At 34.7% G+C, this 27,394-nt stretch overlaps 2 protein-coding genes across 3 annotated transcripts in view; one reads left to right on the top strand and one right to left on the bottom strand.

Moving 5' to 3' along the window:
* The window catches only part of LOC123871441 (flotillin-2), a 229,410-nt gene that overhangs the window by 128,475 nt on the left and 73,541 nt on the right, over positions 1–27,394 (top strand). The gene's annotated exons all lie outside the window — the stretch shown is intronic.
* LOC123871458 lies at positions 10–26,271 on the bottom strand. 2 transcript variants are annotated; one of them, XM_045915298.1, is made up of 2 exons: positions 26,140–26,271; positions 10–588 (listed from the first exon to the last, which is right to left on the bottom strand). In XM_045915298.1, the coding sequence occupies exon 2, from the start codon at positions 544–546 to the stop codon at positions 10–12; it is 537 nt and encodes a 178-aa protein (XP_045771254.1). In that variant the 5' UTR covers positions 547–588; positions 26,140–26,271. The 2 variants fall into 2 exon arrangements, with proteins under 2 accessions (XP_045771254.1, XP_045771253.1); XM_045915297.1 differs by lacking the exon at positions 26,140–26,271 and adding an exon at positions 8,276–8,598.

The raw sequence follows: 27,394 nt of genomic DNA, 5'->3' as shown, positions 1-27,394 counted from the left end.
TTCTTCACTCTATATCCAATTCTCTAACTTTTTTCTCTGCTCCTCAGACGATATTATTTTAGGAGTGTAATTTCTTATGCCAGCTTTTTTTGGCGACGGTTCTGACCTAAGTTTAGCTTTCTCTGCGTCGCTTAGGTAACTTTTTAACCTAGCGCTCTTTATTTCCTCTTTCTCGTCGTTCAATTGTTTGAGCCGTTTTTCTTTAGGTATTTTGACAGGTTTGTAAAGTTCCTTATTTATAGCTTTATAATGGCCGTTCTTGTAAAGAGATGTGCAATAATAATCGCAATTAGAAGATCTCTCCGAGCGGCATTCGTAGCCACTTGAACCGCTTCGATATCCACTGCTTTCCGTTGAAGAATTATCACTTTTAAAGCTGTCTGCACTTCGTCTAACTTTATGGCGTCTATAATCTTTTATTTCGTAGTCGCTCGTTCGGTAATCGATAGATGAAGCTCTGTACTGTATGGGATCTTCGTATTTGTCTTGATATTTTTTTACTGGTGCAACACTGGCATGACCGAGGTACGATTGCTCTTGACCCATGATGCCGCTTGCGATCGCGACCTTCTTCCGAAGATATGATTCCTGAAATAAAGGATAAAAAAGCATTTGAGTAACATAATATTATGAAAGGGATGTTTTTGTTTATTATTATCTTAAATATTAAAATCTTGCGGTATTGTGGTATCTCTGTCTCTAATAAATGAGTGAGTGTCCGTCCCATGCGATTTACTATTTGCCATTTTCGGTACCCATCCCAAATGTCCGTTCTCACCCATTTTATTTCTTTCCAATTTAACGTTAATTACGCAGAACGTAATCCCGATACGTAGCGTACTATTTATAAATAGATTTTGTTAGTAGGTAGATTTTTATTTAGATTAATAGTGGCCAAAAACAGCGTCAGTTATTCTACTAGCAAGTCTGCGATAGTTGACTTACTAGCGAGTGGAACTGAATCACAAAGATTCATATCCTGAGTTCATCACTCGCTGTTCAGTCGAGTCAGTTAAGACCCTTCTGATGGCACTGATTGAATGGTCTGTTGAAATGTTATACTATGCGCTTAAACTTATCGCAAGCTTGTATTTTTGTGGCTTAGCGCCATCTGTTGGTAGTTTAGCTGAAACATCGGTGGTCTAACTCGGATACTATTATTTTTAACTGTCGCAAATTACTAAAAAAATCATTGGGTTTTAAATTTATAATTTTATTTGTACTTAATTGTTATTAACAATTATATACACTTTTTTGCAACAAAACACGCGAAGTAAAAAAACATACATTATTGTTGAGGTTTAATAGGCGTGAAAGAAAATTAACAGGTTTTTAATCATTGCTTCGTTTCTACAAATAGTCGATTGATAGCGCATGAACACGTTAAGATCAAAGTTTGTAGGAAAACATTGTCTCTCAAATTTGTTTCCTATGTCTGTGTGTAAATTCTCAACTGCTATAAACTTTCACTAGTCAATTGCAACTTGCAACCTATTTAAACTTCGACGTTTGTGCTTGTTTACTTTTATTGCTTCATCTATCTAGAACTATATTTTATTTTATAAATTTAAAAATCATCTAATAATAATATACAATTTTTGTGTAATATATATCTATATTGCCTAAAAAGTGCATACGTTACTTTGTTATTCTTAATGAGTGTTTGTTGAATGAGGAGTTTGTTTTAACAACTTAAGTTACGCTGATGATGACATGGTGCTGCTTAGCCCCTCAATAAATGGTCTCCGTAAATTAGTATCGATCTGCGAAGGTTACGCTTTGAGACATGGATTAAAATACAATGTACGCAAATCAGAAATGTTGATTTTTAGAGCTGGTAAAGGCCCGGAGAGGATACCACCAGTTTTGTTAGATGGAACACCAGTTCAGGTTGTGCAACAGTTCAGGTATCTCGGACACATGTTAACGGGATCCCTGAGCGACGATTTTGATATAGAACGAGAGCGAAGGTCACTGGCAATACGGTGCAACATGCTCGCTCGCCGATTTGCTCGGTGCTCTGAGGATGTTAAAGTTACATTGTTTAAAGCTTATTGTATGAGTTTTTATACTTCACAACTATGGATCAATTACACCAAAAGATCTTTTAACATCCTCAGGGTACAGTATAATGATGCCCTTCGCATTTTATTAAAAATGCCAAGGTATTGTAGTGCGTCGGGCATGTTCGCCGACGCTGGAGTCCCGGACTACTACGCCATTATACGAAATAGAATTGCGGGTTTCTGGGAAACAGTCCGCAATTCTAAAAACAAGATGCTTAAAGTCGTCGCTCAGGCGTCCCCTGACAATGTGTTCTATAAACACTGGCTACGGGTACACCAGATCCCTAACGTAAAATGACTAACTATTTCATTTTAAACTATTTTAATTTTTATATTATATTTTGTATTTTTTACTGTTTATATGGGTCCCTAACCTGCATTAAAACGATTTTATTTATTTTATTTATTTATTAATTAGATGCGAGTATGTAAAAAATATTGCTGATGTGGCGGCTTTTTATCGAAATTCTCAACAATTTACGCAACTTTTCATAATAGTTATGATAATTAAGTGACATTTGTGATCTGTTGCAACTTAAAGTTATTCATGTCAAAACAGCAATTGGCAAACAGCTTATGATCCGATTTGATCTGGAATTACCCTTGATTAGAGAAGAAAGTAGAATATTATTACATCCGTTTGTGCGTTTTATACTGCTTACTATTATTAGTAATATTACTAATATTCGGACATACTCCGACAAAATCCACGTGAGTATCTCTTATACATCACGAATCATAAATATGTTGGTAGTAATACTGTATGAAAATAAACTGAAAACAACAAACTGAAATTGTTTTATTTTTGGGGTCACTGCATGGAAATATTTACCCGTAAATAAGTAAACTTATGGTACAGTGATGCTACAATGAACGTATAACCATCAACAATAACGTATTATGAAGGCTCGCTTTTAAAGGATTTAAGCGTGAAAAAAACTCGTTCGCTGCTATTGTTTACTGTCATAACAATAAGCTTTGAAGGAAATAAACATGTTATTAATGATACAAATTATTATGTTCAATGTTATATTAGCTTTGTGATCTTGATTTTATCGAAAAATAAATAAATAAATGATTAGGTATAGAAATAATATTTGGTGATCCATCTAATTTATCGTGGTCCTGGATTTCAAAACTTCCATCTTTTCTTACATTTAATTATAATTAGTTTTGACTCACGTCTCTATCAGCTTAAACTTTATAGTTATGATGATTTCAGTCATTTTCATTTACATATTATTACTCATTTAGAACTTAAAAAACACCTTTAAATGAACTGAATACAGGTCGAAGATTTCATAACTCTTCAATTTTTTATTTTAGCTCCAAAATTGAGCTGTGGTTTGACCGTCGTCCTCAATAATACAGGTTTCATTTCATAAAAGTGGAATCTGAATTTAAATGACATATACCACATCTACTTACCTACTTATTTATATACCTACTACTTACATTGTATTATTTTCTCATGCAATATTGCAAACTATGTCCAGCGTAAAATTTCGTGTTAAACTATAGACTATTGATAGTATGATGAATTATCATTTATATGATGGTGCACGTTAATGATAGTTTTTTAAATATTTGGCACTGATGGTAAAGATCATCCAAACCAAAACAAAATATGTAATAATAGAACTTATTCAAATGAAGCATCAGAAGCTAGAATCGGATGGCAGTATATTGATAGAGCTTTTTCTCAAAGTAAGCCAATAAAATCTAAAGCAATACTGCTCAGGCCATAACATTTTAATGTACGTACAACCGGGGGCAAGTTTATTTAAGTATTGCAAAATTCTTCAACCGTCAAGACGAGTGATGGTATTTGTCTAGCCGACCTTTCGACTACTATTTCGCAAGATGCTGCAATCTGTGCGAGCTTACTTCACATTCTGATATTGCAAGTGTTTAAGTGTTTTGTTTATATTCAAAATCATGATTAAAACAGCTAACAAAGATATCAAAAAATAGAAATTTAAATTATTTTTTATTATTACAATTTGTAAGTAGCTCACGTACCGATGTTCAATGAATGCAATAATTAGAATTGTAAAATTTCAGCATTACGTCATACGTTACCTATATGTTCGTCTAGAAACCATCCGGTTTCAGTGGAACCCCAAATAGGTGTCAGTCTATACCAGTATTTATTTTCATTAATATTTATAGCATACTGTGTGATCAATTTATATGCTGCTTCAAGATTTTTACCCATCTATTTCATGGTATTTTCCTTATCTAACTAACACTTAGTTGTCTTGTACGGAGAATGTAACTCCAAAATACCTTTTTTAAATCTAGAACGTTGAATAATTTAATTTACCTAAAAAACGGAATCATAATATTATTAATTTTTACTGACGAAACATACCCGAGGAAACATTACATTTACAATTGCCCAATTCATCTCCTCAGGTTACTAGTTAACAATTAAGTGTAACTAACGCTTAAAAAAATTATTGCGATCCAATTAACTAAAAAAAAAAACATAATACACACAAAACAAATAAAAAATTAAATTACCTACCTAAATTACCTACCAATTTTATTGTTCATCATATTTCTTGAGCGGTGGTATTTCAAAATAGGACCTCTACAATAATTACGTTTTCTGTAATTTGGTCTGTACAAGCATTTTAAACAGGGACTACGTAATCATTAAGTATGTCATGTGTTCTGTTGCTTTTTAATGAGATGAATTATTTATTTATTTATGTTGTAAAAGATACCTCGTAGATCTCCAATTTGGAGGTAGATTCATATATTCCTAGTTAATAGTTGCGAAACATCCAGTGTAGTAATGAAACATAAGAAAGAGCTAATTTTTCTTCACTTTTCAAAGCTTTTCATCCATGCAGATTTTATAGGATTCATTTCAGAAATATCCCATCAGTTTGTGCTATCTACTAGCATGGTAGTAGAGAACACAAACTAGAACTATTTTTTAAGTTTTAGTTATAGGCTTTTGGTAGAACTGTTGTGTTACATTTCCCTGATTCATTGAGGGTGTACGTGCATTGACACACGTAACGTCATTTTAATCCGATTGGAGTCATGACCAACTTTTAGAACGTCAGAAGCGTCAAATCTAGGACAGCGATTTCATTTCAATAGCTTACGTGCGTTGATTGTTTATCCTTGCATTTGGTAGTGTCAGGCTAGGTTATGGTTATCCCTTAACTGTTGCAAAACATTGGTACCCTCGTATTGATTTTGTAAATGAAAGAAAAATATTTATTTTTCTTTTTATTTATGGATAGTAAAAGTCCGATGAGTAGATATGTATTATTTTCATTTCACACACATTTATACCACAGTTTTTATACGTACACGAACCACGAGACAACGAAGCGATCTGAATTTGTAAATAAGTGTCCGATTCCCGCATGCAATTCAGAATGTTTGAGTCCGGCCTGGACGCTTGTGCCTTGTACTAATATAAAAAAAGCAAAAAAAAACATCAAAGTTTTTTTTTAATTTTGGTATTTTATCATACCTACTTTAAGCTGAGCATTATATTCTAGATACACAACACCTAAAAATGTTTAGAAAAGTATATAACTATCTGTTTTCTAGGCCTCGTATGTAAAATTGAATAATGTAAAGTTTGATATCTTGCATTGAATTGAAATAATTATTTTTTTCAATAAAAGGTGTCACAATTTATTCTTAAATTATGTGAAGGAGTTCGCCATTGCTCATCAAATTCAAAGGTATTTAATATGACCCCAAATTAAGGTTTTTGCGTTTATTTTGCACTCCTTCAAGGTCTATGTTGCTACAGACCTTCCAAAAAAGATTCATGTGCGTATTCTTTGCCCCCGCATTAGAGAAAGTTGATACGTAAGGTAGGTTACGTTTGTTGATTCAATACTTAGGTGGCTGTTGCTAATATAAGTTAAGTAACACCGAATTAGACAAGACTCTCAGTTTCTGTTGGCACGTACCACGAAATCGTTGATACGGGTCAATTTATGATATCTAACACATGTTAACCTTTTAAAAACACAAATACCTGTCATCAGATGATATCAAACGTGTTTCATTCATTGCATGCTAATGAAATAAATTGATCACAATGTTACATGTTGGACATGTCTATTAGATGACGATCACTGATTATTCAGTCTATTGTTTCTTAACATTCTTAAAACATAGATCTATACTAATATTATAAAGAGCTAAAGTTTGCAAGTTTGTTTGTAGGGGGTAATATCTGGAACTACTGAACCAATTTTGAAAGTTCTTTCACCAGTAGAAAGCGACATTATTCCTGAGTAACAAAGGATATATTTTATTTTCAAAAAAATTGAAGATCCCTATGGAAATTATAATAAGCTACATGTTTGAAGCCGGGGCCGCTTATTTAAAATAAACTCTTTTATTAGGATGTTATTGTACTAAGTAGTAGAGAAAAATAAGACTTCGACCTTGAAAGAAATTGAAACTTACACCTACAAACATATTTCAAACTAGGTATTGACTAATAAAATTTTAACGAGTTTAGTTCAATATTTTAATAACGAAGTGTAAGATAATGTATAGTGAAAGAGAAGAAGGAAGGAACGTAAGTAGTAAAGAACTACGTATTGTTGGGTTAGTGATTTTCTAAGAACATAATATTATGGAAGCCGTAGCTGGACTCACTAACGGCAGCGGCTTCCAGTTCCGGTGTGAACTTGCGAAGAGAAATTTGAGCTCTGAATAAGTACTACCTACAATAATGGGTGTCATTTTAAACTACGTTTGAAGGGAAGTTTCGAAAAAAGAGTATCTTGCTACTGCTACAATGAACATTTCACAGGCTCTGAGTACAAAACAAGTATTTACTATTTACTCGATATGTCAATACTGAAATTACCATCAAAATCACACACGATACGTATACATTTAAAAATATCGTCTTTCTACTCATTTTAATCTGGTGGTTTCATATAAATCGTTTCGATGCTAACCAGTTTATCAGTTGCGTATTCAAAAGTTGGGTTTATTTTAATCTTTATTTAAATCTTCCTACTCTGTTGCGTCATTCGATTCATCTTCTTAAAATTGAAAGGATTTTTAATAATTTTATTCATCTTCATAAAATCAAATACTTACTGATTTTATAGAATTTACTCGACGAAAAATAATTAACATAAAACATAAGTAGTACATTTTATAGTATGCATGTAAGTACTCACCACTTCAATTGTTACTGACCGTAAGAAATGTAAAAAAAAACATGAGCTAATGACGGGGCTAAAGTGGCTGGAATCTTGCCGAACCGGTGAACGAGGAAACGAAGTCTAAAGAAATGTGAAATTGACTTTCTATTGTATTACAAGCTCAGAAAGGTTAGTATGCCTTGCTGTTTGTCTGTATTTGTTTTGGTTCTTTGATGATAGCCATCTCTTTTGATAATACATATATAAATATTATGACTAGCCACACAAATAATATTCAAGCAGTTCTCAATAATTCAAATCAGAATATTTTATCTCATGTTATATCTTAACTTTCAGTAAAACCATTACCACTTTTCAAATGATTGTGATATCTCGTCTGAGACGGCATGATTTGACCAGGATTCGTTTTAGAATTTAGATATGTCCTACCTACCTACCTACCTACGTCAGTTTACGTAGGTTGTATTATTTTCTTTTTCGAATAATTTGAACATTTGGGTTAACTCATCAAAGTTGCTGCTTTCAATTATAATGAATTCTATACGGTGCTTTGCCTCGCCTGGTGGAATAAAGTAGCCTTCATTGACCGTTATTGTGTAATGAGAACAGATAGAGATCCAACGAGTGAAGGAACGATTCTGCGTATTTTTATGATTTTATGCACCATAACCGGTTCGCATTTCTATCTATGTTAGAAACAACTGCTATTACGATATACGCGGTTGTGTATTTGATAGTCTGTTCGACCTATTTGATACTTTTTTGATTGTTCACATCATTTATAAACATTTCATGTAATTCATTCACAAATTCCTAAAACCCGCGTAAGGGTTTTTAGAAATTTCTAATGTTCACAAAAACTTATCATGAATTTAACATCCTCTTGATGTGTACGAAATTATTATGAACTAATTAAAATTTAAAACTAGAGTACATATCTGTTGTAATTCAAAATTAAGTATCTATCTAAACAGATATTATAAAAGTTGTTACAGTTTTATAATACGTCTATAAAACATTTATTGTGTAGTGTATTACCTTAAATCCATGGTTGTGTACAAGGTGAACGATGTCAAACTATTCTTTTATCGTCACGATTTGTCACAAAGATTAAGACCTCAATCTGATCACGATCAACACAACACTTTCGTTTCTATAAAGTTCTTATCAATTTCGTTTTGATATCACCAATTTCACCGTAAAGATCAAAAACAACGACAATTTATTCCGATGATATTATACTTCCAACTAATGTAGGGTTCTATTCACCAATGGAAACATTCACCAAAGTTGATAGAAAGTCGTAAGTGTTCCAGTACTTTCATCGGAGGCGTGCGCTGGCGTGCTGCGGTACTGAGCGAGTGAGCCGACTAGTTGAGTGTCATAGTCTCCTCATTTATCTCGCACGGCGGTTTTTTCTCATGGATCCTGCAAAGTTCTCATGAAATTTCCATGACTGAGAACCAAAAACGACTTTTAAAAACGTATTTTTTTCTGTTAAGGTTCTGTGGTAATATTGCAACGAAATCTTACTTGCAAATTCAATGAGGTACTCTTGTAGGAAACTTATGAATGTTCTTCAGGTTTTTTGGCTCGTCGTTGCAATTTTATTACTTATCAGATATATTGAGCCCTTATAAATTTTTTTTAAGTATGCAATACGGGCAATAATAATTACCTACAAAGAGATTGAGTTTTCTGAAACTATATTGTAGTAAGTCACGAACGCCTAAAGTACGGTGATAAAATCAATTTTCATACTTTTACTTTTCGACTGTTTTAAGAGATGAGATTCAAGTTTTGATACCTTTTCATGATGCACTCCTACAACTTGAATATATACCTGTTACTTACCTATTTATTTTGGGCAGTTAACAGGTTACAATTAAAGTTATTTTACTAAAATTATAAAACAGGTTCGCTACTTAGTTGTAGACCTACTTAGAGGTTGTCACAGCTTGCAATACAATAATTATATGACTATTAGCTAAAAAAAGAAGATAGTACATTAACAGTGAGAAGAGCGAGCAAGCTGTGGCAACTGGCAACCACCTAACTGGATCTAGTAGGTACCGTTGGACACAAAATGCCAAAATTCAGAGACCAGAACTTAAAAGAATAAAAAAATTAAAAAGAAAGTAAACCAATACTAAAATCTAAACTCCAAAATCTATAATTAGTGTAATAAAACATTTATAAGCTATTTAACCGGTGTTTGTTTAGATTTGGGTTAGATATTAAAATGTGTATTGGTGTCAAGAATAACTTCTTAGTGAATGGTTATATTCTTGCAATTCAGCGAAAAAAATTGGCATTGCCTAAAAGTTCCTGTCATATTGTTAAAATTTTGTCAGTGGGGCCAAAAAATATTTTTTAGAAATTGATATTATACAGGTATAAGCAAGCGACACTTTGAGACGTCAATTGGGGTATGAGACGGGAGATTCTCCGCTCACCCGCACATCACTCGCGCTATCCCGCACCGTTTAGCGGCAGTCGTGTAAAAAGTAGAATGCAACTTTAGTAAGGTAAGCCTACTTTATTTATTACGTTTTCAAGTTATTGCATCTCTCATCGGCGGTGTTCCCACTAGATTACAACATGAAGTTGTTCAAGTTGCGGACCAACAAATTCCTGAAAGGCCGTCAACACATTGCCGGTTCTTCTGGTGCTGCAAATGTTCATGGGAGGCGGTACTCACTTAACATCAGTTGACCCGCCTGCTAGTTTGCTCGATATTTTTTAAAAAGATATATTTTATGAGTGCAATCTTCTATTACGTTAATTAAAAAAGTATATCTTGAGGTGTCTAAATTCTTAAAACTTTCAGTGATAAGTAAATAGAATATGATGCGTTAAAAATTATTATTATTAGTAGGTAACTGTAGTAGTTACTTACGATATTTATTACGTTTCCAAGTTGTTTTTTTACGGGTGTAATCCTCTGTTACGTTGAAAAAGTTGTATTGAGCTAAGTAATAAAATGCGAATTGCGTCAATATACATAACGCAATTCGCATTTTTATTCCAAATATGCAATAGGTAACTTACGCCTATTTACTTCGGTGATCGGTATACCGATACGTAATGCAGATTTGTATTACTGCGTACAGTTGGATTTTTCTAGCAACAGCAGTAGACCGTACGAAAACAGACAGAATTCAGCTCTTGATTTGATCAGTTAACTTTGATTTTATTTTTAGAAGCGCTATGTTAGATAATTTAAATTTTAGCAGTATACTGAAATTTAATATAATATTAGTGCAGGCGATCTTATAAATATATTTAATTTGTATATTATTTATATAGTAAATATTTAATAATACATTTTATTTTCCTAATACAAAGTGGTAAGAGGTAACAATTTAAGGGAATTAATGATGAATCAATTTTCAACTTTACTTTGCAATATTATGGAACTAAGAATTAGTAGGTACTTGTAAGGAAGCCATAGTAGTAGGTATAGCTAAATGTAATTAATGTGTTAATTTGCTTGAGTGATCAATTTGGTCCTACTGTGATTTTGTTAATTTTTGTGTGTGCTAATTGAGAAGCTTATTTAGTTTTTACTCTATGCTGTGCCATCAAGTCTTGAGACGCGACGCGACGACGTAGTAAAACAAATACTAGCGCCATCTGTAGGCGAGTTGAAACTTTATGTTTTGCGCCATCTAGTGACAAGTAGATTAATAAATCAAAAACTTTGTAGGATGCTAGGTAGATGTCACTGTCTATAGACAATATTATGAGAAATTATAACCGTAACCATGCACTAAATGTAGTGAAAATAGTTACCCTACCGTAAAATTAATTTTACTGCTAACAATGAGTTGCAAGTTATAATAAATTTTGTTGGTTTTTGCACTTGCTCTAGTTTTTAAGACTTAAGTGGTTTCGTCTTGGAACAGGTGAAACTGAGTAAATTAGACTATTGGACCACATAACACAAACTTTCATAGCAATATGGTAGGTATACATTACATCCATACAATTTAAGTGATGTAACTGATATTCTCTTAATTTTACTGAAGATTTGTGTAGAATATAGAACCACTCCTGAACGGAAGATTAACTGTATAGTCTCTCTTAATTTTGAAGATTTTTGTTCAATAAAGAAACACTTCACAAGGGGGAATTTACTGTCTCACATATTAATAATAATTATTTCAACATACAGTAAAATCACAGGATCTTAAGATTTTACATTTTGTTCATACTTACTTGAAATTTTGCATAATGGCATTTCTCTACAATTCGGAAATATTATTAACTAGAGGATGCCCGCGACTTCGTCCGCGTGGATTTAGGTTTTTAAAGATCCCGTGGGAACTGTTTGATTTTCCGGGGTAAAATGCCTATGTCAATTACAGGGACGCAAGCTACCTCGGTACCTTTCATACAAATCGGTTAAGCGGATGGGTTTTTAGGAATCCCGTGAGAACTCTTTGATTTTCTGGGATAAAAAGTAGCCTATGTCTGTCCCCGGGATGTAAGCTAACTCTGTACCAAATTTCATTAAAATCGGTTCAGCGGTTGAGCCGTGAAAACGTAGCAGACAGACAGACAGACAGACACACTTTCGCATTTATAATATTATAGTATGGATTTCAGAAATTCGACCAGAGCTAATCCAGAAACGGTCATCTAATCATCCATACTAATATTATAAATGCGAAAGTGTATCTGTGTGTCTGTCTGTCTGCTACCTTTTCACGGCCCAACAGTTTAACTGATTCTCACGAAATTTCTGTACGGGGTTAGCTTATATCCCGGGGACGGACATAGGCTACCTTTTATCTCACGGGATTCCTAAAACCCATCAGCTTAACCGATTTGTATGAAATTTGGTACCGAGGTAGCTTGCGTCCCTGTAATTTGACATAGGCATTTTATCGCGGAAAATCAAACAGTTCCCATGGGATCTTTAAAAACCTTAATCCACGCGGACGAAGTCGCGGGCTTCCTCTAGTTATTACATATAAAAATAAAAAATCACAAGAATATAGTATATAATACAGGGTGTAACCGCTAGCAAAAATGAAGACAAGTGATAGTTACTGATGATTATTGATAAGATACCACAAAAAACGTGGAAAAATTCCTGTATTTAAAAAAATCACAATACATTACAAATAAAACATCTGACTGACGCTAGAGGTCAACGAACCTTGCGTAAGTAGACAACTCGGAGTCAATGCCGCGTCGTAGGTGGGGCATTGACTCGAATTTTGCACGCTATACATTGCGGGTTTGAAAAAGACTATATCACTAAAACTACTAAATAAGTCAATTTATTTATTAAGGTTTTTGGTATTGGATTCTGTTTAGGTAGTATAATTATGACGCTAAGGTTTTGCTATTGTTCTGATTACTTCCTAGGTGAATAATAAATAGTTATAAGTTAAATAATAAACACTAAACAGTGTTTTGATTGTGCATATCTGGTGCGTATTTTGCCCATTTTCTTAGTGTATATTTGCATGCACATCTTGGCACTTTAATGCTGCATATATTCCTATGTCTAGTAATGATAAACAGTGTAGGTAATATAAATAGTCTGAAGAAACACTTCTACCATGGAGACTCGAGAGTCACGCGAGTTGGCGAGCCGCGTAAGATGCAAATATCGAGTAAAATTATGTAATTTTACTCTTCCGTCTATGTGATTTAAACATTTATTCATGTTATTTAAGTACCAATATGTCAGCTTAGTGCTTACGGAGTCTTAAACAGTGCAGATTTTAATTAGTAAAGGGTCTTAGTGTCCTGAAAATGCTTATTAATAATGGCGACCTTCCTGGCGCAGGTCACGACCTCGCCGTGGTCTTATAAGTGGGGCGTCCTGCCGGGAAAATTTGGGCATTTATAATTATTTCAACATTTTTTCTGGTCTGATTTGATGGGAGGCTTCTGCCATGGCTAGTTACCACCCTACCGGCAAAGTCGTACCGCCAAGCGATTTAGTTTTCCGGTTACCGTGTAAGAAGCCGATAAGGGGTATGTGTTTAAGAAAACTGCCATACCCCTTTCAAGTTAGCCCGCTTCCATCTTAGCCTGCATCATTGCATTGGGTTGTGCCACACAGTTTATTCCGGCGCTTGAGGTCTTTCTACTTTAATGTTCAAGTATAGGAGGCGCCCGCGCCGAGAGAATCTAACCCGTAGGTATAACTGGTAATGTGTGGCACAGCTTTCAAAAAATAAAAGGGTTTTCTTTCTTCTTTTCTTTCATAATTACTTACCACCAGGTGAGAATGCAGTCAAGGGTAACTAGTAATGTAATGTAAAAAAATATGTAAAAATAGCAGGTGATCTTTTACCGTAATTTTTGGGACAATTTTTCGCGATGATTCATTTCATGTTCATTTGTAATAGGTAATTAATAATAACGTAAGCAATTGAGTTACTATTACAAAATACTTTATTAATAACACGAAGACAAGTGACCTGTTGAGTGATTATTTAATTGATATCCATTTTGTATCGTTACTAATCTATTTATGGTGTATTTACTAATATCTGCGTGACCGACCGATTTTTGGCTTGGGTTTTTTTTTAAGTTTCTGGCTTACAGAGAGTGATAAAAGTCTGATGTTAGAGTAGGAATGTGGTGGGTGGTCGTAAACAGGATGACAGGTTTATCAAACACAGACTTTTCAACAAACGTTTTATTTGCTAGGAATGAACTAAATTACTTTAAACTTGTTTATATATTGGATTTTGCTATTAGAAGTACCAACTAAAAGTGTAACCTTTAAAAATATTATGTTTTCGACCCACGTCTTGTGTATTTTATTATAATGTTACAAGTTGGAAAGTGATGATACAATATTTAAGTGTGTCGCACTTACTTGAAATATGCTGACTCATTATGTTTTTGGGCTGGACGCTCGTTGACTACTGTTACCATCAGAGATTCACGCATACTATTAAGTAGATACCATCAGATCTACAAGAGAATCATTTTCATGCGAAATTCAACGTTAATTCAATGATTTGATTTGTCCCAGCCTGTTTAAGGATATATACCTACTATCCTTAATTAATATAAAATAAAGTATTTTTGTATTGTATTTCTAAATAATACTACGTGCCGTAGGACCCATACCATTTGTAAAGTTACATCTTACAGACTAGTCTTAGGGATCTGGCAAAAATCTCTATTAGAAATGAGCTGTTCCAATGTCCACTTCATTTCTTACTATGTTACTACTATTTTTGGTACATCCATACTAATCCATACTTTATTATACCTAAATGCGAATATGTGTTTGTCTGTCTGCTAATTTTTCTCGGCCCATCCGTCTAACCAATTTAGATGGAATTTGGTAAAGAGTTAGTTTACTTCCTATAGCCTACTTCATATCCCAGAAAATCAAAGAATGTCGGCGGGATTTTAAAAGGCGATAGGGCCTTTAAAAATCTAGGCCGAACCGATTTCAACGTTCGGGTCAGAGATAGCTCAAATCCCGGACACGGATATAGGCTACGTTTTATCGCGGAAAATCGAAAAGTTCATACGGAACTCCACTCTAAGGAAGTCGCATACATCATAATATAACATAAATAAATTTCGTTACTAATATGGTCAATATTACTTAGCTATATTTAGATACTCATTATGGCTAACTTAAATCTTTTCCATTCTGACGTCTTTGACAACCCTAGTTTCAAAATGATAGCTCTTGATGAAAGGATGAGCCAAGAGATAAATCTCAAATTTATTTTGTTACTCATTACGTTTTTGTTGTTATCGCACGCATTCGCGGCTCTAATTAATTTGATTAATAAAATTACATTGTTACGATGAAAGCTTGTAAATCTTCTCGCTCGTATTTTAGGATATATTTCAATGTGTGTGTAAATATACTGTTTGATCTTCACAAATTGTTGTATATTTAACTTGCTGATGCCAGCGACTTCGTTCGCATGGATCAAGTTCTTAAAAACTGCGCGGGATTTTTTGACTTTACGGGATAAAATGTATCCTACTAGCCTATATGCGTCTCCAAGATGCAAGCTATCTCTATGCTTTTCATCAGTTATACTTACCCATACTTCAGTGATATTTCATTAACATTGTATTCATTTCGTTTTTATCTTGATTCCTTGGATAAACTTATAGTTGATCTACTAAGTAGTACTAACACCACGTATAGGTTAGCTATTTCTTGGTGGTTCAACATTTTGAAGCCATTCGCTAAAGGATCGAGAGAAGCGTCGTTTCGGCCAGTTAGAAACCAGTGAACATCCATCAGAAACATAACAAGTAACTGCACGGCATCAAACCACCTAAATATCTGGGAACAACAGGTTTTTCGCTCTCCTGTAAATTTGCTAATTTTGACTTACGAGGTGTTAGAATCTAAGCGACGATATAACTCTGTTTAAATAGATACTATGTCTTAGCTTTTTTAACCCCCGACCAAAAAAGAGGGGTGTTATAAGTTTGACGTGTGTATCTGTGTATCTGTGTATCTGTCTGTGGCATCGTAGCGCCTAAACGAATGAACTGATTTTAATTTAGTTTTTTTTGTTTGAAAGGTGGCTTGATCGAGAGTGTTCTTAGCTATAATCCTAAAAAATTGGTTCAGCCGTTTAAGAGTTATCAGCTCTTTTCTAGTTTTCTTGTAGAAAAGAAGGTTACATAACCGTTAGGTTCTTAATATTAAGTCAATTGACAAATGTCAAGCTGTCAAGATGGACGTTGCCTAGATATACATTATTATTTATTTAAAAATGATGTTTTGGAAAATGTTTGGAAAACTCCAAGTTTTTGAAAGTTATCAGCTCTTTTCTAGTTACTGTAACCTTCACTGGTCGGGGGTGATGAAATTTTTTAATTTACACTTGTTCTAGCACAATAAGGAACGAACTTAAATTGCTATCTTGTGAAGAGTTAGATCGACGAGGATATTTTAATCGAGTTTCCTCAATAATTCGTTAATTTTTGAGTTTTCACGTAACACGTACAAACAATTACCTAAATTGACATAAAAGTAAAAGTGGAAGTTTAAATTTTAAATTAAACATAATGGATAGATTCTTCGTTTATAAGGTCGGACAGAGATCAAATCTCTGTCCGACCAAAATATCAATTCAAATTATTCTTGGTTATCACTTAAATCCTAGTTACTGTTTGGGCATGTAATTTGGAGTAGGTATTAGGACTGAGAAGTTGGATTGGAAACCGCTATTCAATGATAAAGTCTATCCTTGTTACCCTCGATTCAATATTAATTCATAACTGGCAGATCCTTTGACTTCTTAAGTGGGCAGTATAACAGCGCTCCTATGAACTTAGGCATTAAAGCATTAATTATTGCTTAGCTTTTGTTCTACCTAATAACTTATATGAGAAAACTGCATACTAACATAGATAATAATGTTTATAAACGAAAGTGAAACGCACATGTAAACTTACATTGTGTACCCTACCTATGGTAAAGGTTATGTAAGTTACGTTGTTCTAACGCATTCGTATGTATTACGTTGGTATTGACATTTTTAATAGGAGCTTGTTAAGAGGAAAGATAATGCGAATGACATAGACGATTTCACCTTCAAACTAGCAATTTTGACATGTCATGACCCTCTATTGACAATTAATCAAGCAGACATTTCAATCTGCGAAATTTACGCGGACTTTTAGTATTTTGACGTAGGAGGGTAAAAGATCCAGTAAATGAACGAATAAGGACTACCCTGACATTGACCTAAAATTAAGGTATATGAGAATCGTTCTATATATAATTTTTATATTTTGTGTGTCTGTACACAGTAGGTATACACTCTTAAATTATTTAAATATCAAAAAATCAAATAAAATGCGTGGTATTAATTATTATAACTTATTTTATTTAACAAAAGGATAAATTGCCAGTAAATGAACTGGGAATTTCAGTGAATGAACGAACTCTATCTAGTGCATAAACTCTCGATTCCTATTAATAAATAAATTCTTAAATATATTTTCGGCTTGGAATTCAAAAAAAATTGTCAGATTTTCTCAGTTTTTGACTTATTGTATATTTTTTTCTACATTTTGCGCGATAAATCAAAAACTATTTTACATAATAATAATAAATAAAACCTGTTTTAGAATGTATAATAGAGCCCTTTCTGTATAATAGAGAAAAACTTAATGCCCATGTTGCACCCAAGTCGCTGGAAGTGCAACATCAGCTGCTGAATGTTTTGAGAGTAGTGAGAACAATATACCGTAACACATGTTATCAGATTTGTTCCTTTGAGCCGAGAAGCCACATGTTCTGATGCTTTTTAGACAATCTAAGATCTCTCATTAAGTGGTCCAAATCATTTTGATTGAATAGTCTAAGTTGAGATGTAAAAGTCACTACATCGTCACTACCTTCTGAAAGTTCTTGAAGTAGATTGGAGGTACTGGGTTGGGGCTGAGGTACAGATTTATCACCAGAAGTCAGAATCGTTCTAATTGTAGACTGCAAGTTACAATAGAGTCGCTTGGAACAATTTTTTTGCTGTTTCTTCTGGTTATATTCACAATGCAGAAATAATAATCATCATGGTGTTTAGATGGTTCGCGCCAAATTATAATACTTTTTTTAGTAAAAGTAGGGTCTATTCTTATTTGCTCATAAACGCAATGAGGAAATACAGCTTCCACATATAAAAATTTGGAGTCCAGGCCTTGCTGTTAGCTGCTAATGGGTTCTCAAAGTAGCCCGAGTATGCTTGTTTTACAAAGTTAGACACACTTGCACGACATTCTTTAATACGTACTCGCCACCAAATGGTACAAAAATGATTGGAATAACTTGCAGATGTTCTTCTTGATGTTAACACCTCGATAAATTTTGGAAATTACTTGTGTGATCTTAATAAAGTGTGAACATACAAAGTGTGAGTATAGTGCAAAATATGGGGGTACCTGTATCTCAAAAACTAGAGCTGCTGTGTAAAAAATTAAAGTAGATCTGAAATCAGCGACGTCAAATTAGTAAGAAACAGTTTCAAAACCTAATAAAACAAAAAAGTTGAATTTTGTATGCCAGTGAAATGATTTGGAATCGGAAGCCACTTTATATATCGCGAAATTTGGAAATGTGGTAAAATTTTCGAAATCCATATTTATCAATGAAAAGCGACATAATTTTGTAAGTAGTACTTACTTACTTCAGTTTACTATTTTTGAACAGTTTCGCAGAGGTACCTACAACAATCGGCCTCATTCAATCAGCCGCCATATTTATAGTAACAGGCAAATAAATACAATTAAGTATTGGAACTACAATACCTATGCTCCTAAATGTATCTTAAAAAACAAGTCTCATTCAGCGTTACAAGTGCAGAAGAGGAAGTAGACAGACGGATTAACATCAGTTCGAACAAGTACTGGGCACAAAAGGAAAGAATGAAAGGAGCTTACCCAGTACATCTTAAAAGATCCGTTACAGATACATGCATCCTGCCATGCCTCACCTATGCCAGCCAAACATGGGTCCAGACAAAGAATATAAAAAGAATAATAGTGACTTGCTAAAGGGCGATGGCAAGGAGCATAACTTAAGGAAAAAATATTCAAAGTGAGAATTGAAGACATAAGAAAAAAGACAAAGCCTACCTTGAGACATGCCCTAAAACTGAAATGCAAATGGTCATATTGTATCGATTTTTACAGATGAAAGAAGGACAGGAAAAATCTCCCCTTGGCCAGGTCCAGCAGGCAAAAGAAAAATAGGTAGACCGAAGACGCGTTGGTCTAATGCTATTGTGCAAATCGCGAGAGAAAATTAGCTTGATAGTACCAAAGACAGAGAGAAATGGGGATACCCAAGAGGGATCCTTATCCAAGAAAGAAGAATACCAGAATAAATATTTTAAAAAAAATCTAAAGAAAAATTAAACCGACTTCAAAAACCACAAACACTAAAAAGTAAAAATAATTTTAGTGATTGTGGTTTTTGAAGTCGGTTTTATTTTTCTTTTGAAATTTTTTTATTTCACAATTTTTAGTGGCCCCACTGTACTATAATATGCCATACCCAGTTAAAACCCTACTGTTTACTAAGATATTACACTGATCGCGAGCAATTTGCTCTTATCCATTGAGGAGTTCCGTTCTCCATCTCGGAAGATATTCATCACATCTTCATCAAATTTATATGGGACCACCTGCGAAGTATACCCTATCAAACAAAAAAAAAATCCAAATCGGTCCAGGCGTCTTTGAGTAATCGGGGAACATACGTTAAAAAAAAAAGATACCGAGGAATTCAGAACCTCTTCCTTTTTTTGAAGTCGGTTAAAAATATTTTTTAAATTTTGGTAACAGTTTCCTTTTTGTGATCCCAGGGAGCTTTAAATATCGATTTTGAACCAAATCGGTCAATCAACAAAGAATTTCAAAATGGCGTCGACTTTTTTAAATTTTGGTAACAGTTTCTTATTTTGTGATGCCAGGGAGCTCTAAATATCGATTTTGAACGAAATCGGTCAATTAACAAAGAATTTCAAAATGGCGTCGACTTTTTTAAATTTTGGTAACAGTTTCCTTTTTTGTGATCCCAGGGAGCTCTAAATATCGATTTTGAACGAAATCGGTCAATTAACAAAGAATTTCAAAATGGCGTCGACTTTTTTAAATTTTGGTAACAGTTTCCTTTTTTGTGATCCCAGGGAGCTCTAAATATCGATTTTGAACGAAATCGGTCAATTAACAAAGAATTTCAAAATGGCGTCGACTTTTTTAAATTTTGGTAACAGTTTCCTTTTTTGTGATGCCAGGGAGCTCTAAATATCGATTTTGAACGAAATCGGTCAATTAACAAAGAATTTCAAAATGGCGTCGACTTTTTTAAATTTTGGTAACAGTTTCCTTTTTTGTGATGCCAGGGAGCTCTAAATATCGATTTTGAACGAAATCGGTCAATTAACAAAGAATTTCAAAATGGCGTCGACTTTTTTAAATTTTGGTAACAGTTTCTTATTTTGTGATCCCAGGGAGCTCTAAATATCGATTTTGAACGAAATCGGTCAATTAACAAAGAATTTCAAAATGGCGTCGACTTTTTTAAATTTTGGTAACAGTTTCCTTTTTTGTGATGCCAGGGAGCTCTAAATATCGATTTTGAACGAAATCGGTCAATTAACAAAGAATTTCAAAATGGCGTCGACTTTTTTAAATTTTGGTAACAGTTTCTTATTTTGTGATCCCAGGGAGCTCTAAATATCGATTTTCAACGAAATCGGTCAATTAACAAAGAATTACAAAATGGCGTCGACTTTTTAAATTTTGGTAACAGTTTCTTATTTTGTGATCCCAGGGAGCTCTAAATATCGATTTTGAACGAAATCGGTCAATTAACAAAGAATTACAAAATGGTGCCAACTGTTTTAAGTTTTGGTAACAATTTCCTGTTTTGTGATCCTAGGGATCCTCAGATATTGATTTTGAACAAAATCTATGACAGTTCAAGAAAATAGATTGTAAACACTATTTAAATTATTATCATTAACAATAAATGAAAACACGACGCGCCACGTATACTGCAGCCCCTGAGCTTGAGCACAGGCCGAACCGGTATAAACCGATTTCTCTCCGTACGCGACGTAGCGCCTGTGCTCACGCACACACGCGCCTCAAGCTTGTAGTAGTGTACCTATCGTAGCGCGCTTGTATGAAGCTTTGACTCTGTTCGCTACTCATGTGGTTATACAACGCAATACCAAACTCACAAACACTCGTACAAACATACAGACAAGTATATACTCACACACACTCACACACACACACATGGACGCACGCACACGCACTTTTGAACGGTTTGAACGGAACACGGTTTTGAAATTGAAATTGAAAAAAGTGTAAGAATTTGTAAGAAAATATTTAAAAAAGGTATATCAGCCGGTTTTTTATTCCAGCTTTTAATACATGTAAAAACGTCCAATCTGTTCATTTACTTGAGCCTTTACCCTAGTACCTAATTATATCGACCGCCCCATATCAAAACAAAGTAAATGTCATTTTTCCGAAAATCGTTTTATGTCATAAGCCTAACTTTCATAGTATGTCCCGTTGTATTGTAAGGACACCCACATTAAAGTAAAATTAAAAGCTAGTAAGTCGCTTTGACCATTTTAAAACATAGTAAGTCTATGAACTCGCTAGGTTTTTTATAGATTAATGCGCCTTACTAAGTTTTTCAAAGGAATTAGATTAAATAAAATAAATATCACCCATTATCTAAATACCATGTCAAAACAGTAAATACTTAATAATGCATTAAAACTTAAAAGTTAGATAGGAAAAGTCAAAAGGAGTTCTGACCTCTACATGTCAACTGTTAAATATGGTTTGCAAGGGAAATACTTTGCATACTTACATAATGTTTTTAGGGTTCCATATCTCAAAAGGAAACACGGGACCCTTATAGGATCACTTTGTTGTCTGTCTTTCTGTCCGTCTGTCCGTCTGTCGTGTCTGTCAAGGAAACCGATAGGGTATTTCCCGTTAACCTAGAATTATGGGCAGGTAGAGAGGTCTCAACTCTCATAGCCCAAGTAAAGGAATAAATCCGAGAACAAATTTCGTGATTCTAGATCAACGGGAAGTACTGTATAGGTTTTCTTGACGGACGGACGGACAAATGGACAGACAACAAAGTGATCCTTTAAGAGCTCCGTTTTTCATTTTGAGGTACGGAACCCTAAAAAAGAAAATGATGCACATGTAATGAATAAATGTGTAGGCCAGTCTTCACACTAAAATATTTAAACCCCTTTAATTTAAAAACTGTCATAGCCTAGTGGTTAGAACGTCCGCCTCCTAATCGAAGGTCGGGGGTTCGATCCTGGAATCACGTTCTACTAACTTTTCAGTTATGTGCGTTTTAAGCAATTTAATATCACTTGCTTTAACGGCGAAGGAAAACATCGTGAGGAAACCTGCATACCTGCAAGTTTTCCGTGTTCTCAAAGGTGTGTTCCTAAACTTCTCTTGAATTTAAACCACTTACTAGGTTTTGATCTGAGAAAGAAATTTGACATTAATTGACAAAATTGAGAGACCTAAGCTTGTATAAGAACACAGAAGTGTCATAATTCGTGTTCACTTTGCCTAACGTCTCTCGGAGAGCAGAGAGAGATTTAAACTGTTTCTTATAATCATTGGCCATATTTCAAATGCGAAAGTGTGTTTGTTGGTTTAATATTCAATCACGCTACAACGGAGCAACCAGTCGACGTGGTTTTTTGCATGGATACATTTAAAGACCTTGAGAGTGACATCTCTCTCCGCATCGTATTCTTTATTGCTGAGGGTTGTGACCTCTTTCCATTATTCCTACATCTAATGGTAGGTTTTCTTGGGATGCGGTGAGTTCAAAGAGCCTACGGAACTCGACTAGAAAAACGAGATTTTGACTCTTAGGTTTAACGGTTATGAATTAGTTATTATTATCAGTGATAAAATTGATTAGGGCTGCCAGGTAAAATGACATTTATCTCGGAAAATCAAAGAGTTTCCACGAGATTTTTTCCAAGTTTGCGCTACTAAGTACATATATTATGAAGAGGAAAGGTTTGTTTGTTTGTTATCGATAAACTCTGAAACTACTGAACTACTTGCACTAAAGACATAATCATCAACATCAACCGACAGACGTCCACAGTGAACATAGGTCTTTAATAGGGTCTTCCACATGCTACGGGTTTGCGCCGCCTGAATCTTTGCGCTTGCGCTTGACGACAATCATGCTTTAAAGAAAGCAATGATGAGGTCCAAGTTGGAGCACGCTTACCTAGAAGATGCCTATTCACTCTTGGCTTGCAGGTATCTAAGGTATATATGGCAGGAAACACGGCCGCCGAAATGGCGTTCCAACCTTTAGGCTCTCCCCATTGCCCGCAGCATGAATCTGAGCTTTCTTATGATGGTTATATTATTATGTACATATAATATCTCATAAGAAATCTCTAACACACAATCCAGCTAAGTAGGTCCAATTTCAAAAAAAGCTAGCTAGCCGACAAATCTAACTCAGTTAGGCAGCCTTCGGGAACCTTCGAGATGTCTCTCGTCCAAAATTCCTCAATGCTTGAAGACCAGTCTTTGAATAGTGCATGATGTCAGTGATGAAAAATGGATCCGAAATATAGGTCTTTTTTGTACACAGGAAATGCCTGACGCATACCCCTCCGTCATGTGGGGCTTTCACCAAACTTGCACTACTACGAAATCCATTTCGGAACACGGCACCCGGAACGAGGCGCGCTATCTCCTAAAAAACATAGGTATAATACCTATTTAGAACACTTACTATCTGTCATCATAATCTATGACAACCTCCGAGTATTTACCTGGTAAAACCGTGACTTTAGAATAAATTTTAGTATATAAGCAGGCTTCATTTAGAAATGAAAAAATCCCTATTTTATTTTTCAACGATTTTAAACACAACTTTCATTCAAAAATAATAAGCTTAAATTCATTTTAAATAATATTTTGCGACGAAATGACGCGCACAGTCCTTCCGCCATGACAGTCCAGTGGACACTGAATTCCATAGAGCGCCTGCAAGAAAATAAATAGCACAGGAAGTTTTTTGGTTAGTTTTAGATTATTTAAGAAATGAAAAACATTTAGTATAAAACTAACAGTTCGAATTGATTGTTAAACCTAAACATATCATTTTCTGGAGGTTGGCTTCAAAGTATCAAGATGTTAAAGAAAATTTTTACGGAACAAGTTGCGAACAGCAATGTTTTCAACTTGTTTTTTTTTATTTATTGGGATAATGTATACTAAATTAAAAGAGGCCCTTATAATCTTCACAAACTGAAGTTTTTAATTGCATGTATTTAATAGCTGTTAATGCTTTAGAAAAATAAACAATTTACTTCAAAGTACAGCATTTTTGCGATTTGTCAAATAGCAATTACCTTAAGTGTTATGATAATAGTCTTACACCTTCTCTTATAGGGCTCTTAATTATATACTTGTAAGTTACGTCCGCGGATCCGATTTCATGTAAGTATTCACAATCTTCCGGTATGTCGCACTGTTTTTGATCTATTCTGCGAACCTGACTCTAATAATAATATCTACTCGCTACTCGTAGTACCTTTGTGAAGCTTGATTTTACTAACAACCTTTATTTATTTCTATTAATATTTAATTAGCAGATTAGAGTAACAGTAACACACACTTCACACACAAAGATAATTTTTAGGGTGTCATACCTCAAAAGGAAAAACGGAACCCTTATAGGATCACTTTGTCTGTCTGTCCGTCTGTCGCGTCTGTCAAGAAAACCTTACGGGTACTTCCCGTTGACCTAGAATCATGAAATTTGGCATCACAGAAAAAATATTAAAATGTGTTTCAATTTTCAAAGTAAGATAACTATACCAAGTGGGGTATCATAATATGAAAGGGCTTTACTTGTACTTTCTAAAACAGATTTTCATATATTTTTAAGCATAATAGTTTTTGATTTATCGTGCAAAATGTCGGAAAAAATATCCGAGTATACGGAACCCTCGGTGCGCGAGTCTGACTCGCACTTGTCCGGTTTTTTCGCTCTCTACGGCTTTATTTGTTAGGTAGAGTAAAAGGTTTAAATGGGTGTCCGGGTGTAAAGGTCCACCGTCGCTACGGAGTTAAAATCAACTTAGTCACATTCACATACGGTTACAATTAAGTATTGTTATATAGAAAAAAAAGGTTCCCACGAATTGAGAACCTCCACCTTTTTTGAAGTCGGTTAAAAATGAGCGCGCGGGTTGCACAGTCTTAGCTCAGTTTTTCTCTCTGTAAAAATGACATAGGTTAACCACCGAATCCAACTCGCCTGGGCAAGTAGGAGATCCGTAGAGGAACCGGAGTAACCGCCGCCGTAGCTCAATGGATTGCGAAGCTGAAGTGGCTACGTGTAGGGCACATAATTCGAAAAACCGTTAGCCGTTGGGGTCCCAAGGTGCTAGAATGATGACCTGGCACCGGAAAGCGCTGCGTTAGCAGACCTCCCTGTAGGTGGACAGCTTCCTAACGGTTTCAGGCGGCGCAAAACCGAGGCCCGTGGAGGTCTACAAGAGAGCATCAGTGGGCCTCTTTCGGTTGACGATAATGATGAAAAATAATATCATGTTCTTGGCCAGAATTACATAATATGTTTATCTATGTATTATAAAAAATAACGATTACTGAAACGGTTTGTATCCAATTCCCGCAGTGCCTGTATGAACTACTAGCTGATGCCCGCGACTTCGTCCGCGTGGATTTACGTTTTTCAAAATCCCGCGGGAACTCTTTGATTTTCCGGGATAAAAAGTAGCCTATGTGTTAATCCAGGGTATAATCTATCTCCATCCCACCAAAGCCGTCCAGATAATATTATTAGGATTGAGTTTTCTCTTGATATTATATTTTCAGGAAAACGGATTTGAGATTTTAACTCAAAAAATACGTTTCTACGATCTTTCATGCTCTCGTTTTGCGTTTGTGTCGTTTTATAAATTGAATGTAATCGTGATGTTACGTATTCATTCCGTCTTAAAATCATAAATAATTTTACACATACTGCTCTTTTGCATGTTAGTTGAAGCTTTTTGCTCTCGCTTTCTTGAATTATTATTTTATTATTCATTTATTGAATAGAAAATAGAGTCATGTTTAGCTATTGAGCAAAAGCTCATGACTTTATGAGTACCTACGCAGTATGCAGGAATGCCACTTCTCACTTTTATCATTTTCATTTTGTTTATTGTTGACAAAAAATTTCTTATTATTATTGATTACGAACTAAAAAAATCTTAACAAGATCAGAACACGAATAGGTATACCTAATCAACTTAATCACACGATTGAATTACAACGATTTTCAAGATAATTTTTCTATTGTAATTGTTGTATTTTCTTACCGAAATAGAAAAGGGGCGGAATCCTCGCCAAGATCCAAAAATTGTTTTTCAAATGCACCACATGTTTCGAAGTTCGTAAACGAGAGTTTTACGAGTACACTGCGCGCGCGCCTCTCCGCCACTGCGCGTGCGTGACGGTAGACCGTCTCACTCCTACTCTAAGAAGTTAAAAGACTTCTTACATAGGTACATACATATGAGATGAGGTGCATTTTTTAAATATAGGTGACAATTAAGCGTTAATTTCTAACGTCTCTTGGACCAAAGGCTTTCTGTCTTTGGTTGTGAGCGTATAACGACTGTGATGCAGGTCTAATGCATCTCTTTTGTTCTGTGGTACCAGTAGGTTTACACCTACGATCATCACAGTAAAAAAACCGGCCAAGTGCAAGTCAGACTTGAAAAATCTGTTTTGAATGATGAATCGAATGTACAGGTATAGCCCTGTATGAAACCTCAGTTGGTACAGTTAAAAATGTTACTTTGAAAAGTGAAATTCAATTTTTTTTAATCATGTAACCACAAATTCACGGTTTTCAGATTTATTCCTTTACTTGATCTATACAACGATAGCAGAAATAGACCTATCTACCTGCCAAATTTCATGATTCTAGGTCTACGGGAAGTACGCTATAGGTTTTCTTGACAGACACGACGGACGGACGGACGGACAGACAGACGGACAGACAACAAAGCGATCCTATAAGGGTTCCGTTTTTCCTTTTGAGGTACGGAATCCTAAAAAAAATTGTAACTTCTCAAATTAACGTTAACGGCGCGGTCTCGTCGTTAGTCACCCTATACAAATTTAAGGCTCTCATTTGAATACAAACCAATCGAACTCAATGAAATTTTGTAGACGCGTGCTAGAAACTGTCTGTGGTTTGCCGAATTTTCTTTAAAATATCGTTCGTTAATGTAATTACATGAGTTATAGCGGCAATAGCAATACTAATTCTGAGAAAATTTCAACTCTCTACCTAATTATTGTTCACGAGATACAGCCCGCTGACAGACAGACGGACGGACAGACAGCGGAGGCTTAGTAATAAGGTCCCGTTGGCACCTTTCGGGTACGGAACCTTAAAAGCATAATTTGTAGTCAAACTTATTGAGCGCGCACAGCTACCTTGTAGATACTTCCTATAAGTAAATCATTATCAGGAGTCCAATAGAAAGTGTAATTTACTTGAAATTGATCTTGATCTGAGTAAACATGTATAAAATTGATTTTATCTCCTGTATGAAGTTGCGT

Source organism: Maniola jurtina, chromosome 13 (assembly GCF_905333055.1).
Source record: "Maniola jurtina chromosome 13, ilManJurt1.1, whole genome shotgun sequence".
Taxonomy (NCBI): domain Eukaryota; kingdom Metazoa; phylum Arthropoda; class Insecta; order Lepidoptera; family Nymphalidae; genus Maniola; species Maniola jurtina.
Note: the sequence above shows the minus strand (reverse complement) of the source record. Positions and strands in the feature narration are given on the sequence as shown.

Coding starts and splice junctions, on each gene's coding strand:
- LOC123871458 (XM_045915298.1), bottom strand. CDS start 546: ATGGGTCAAGAGCAATCGTACCTCGGTCATGCCAGTGTTGCACCAGTA.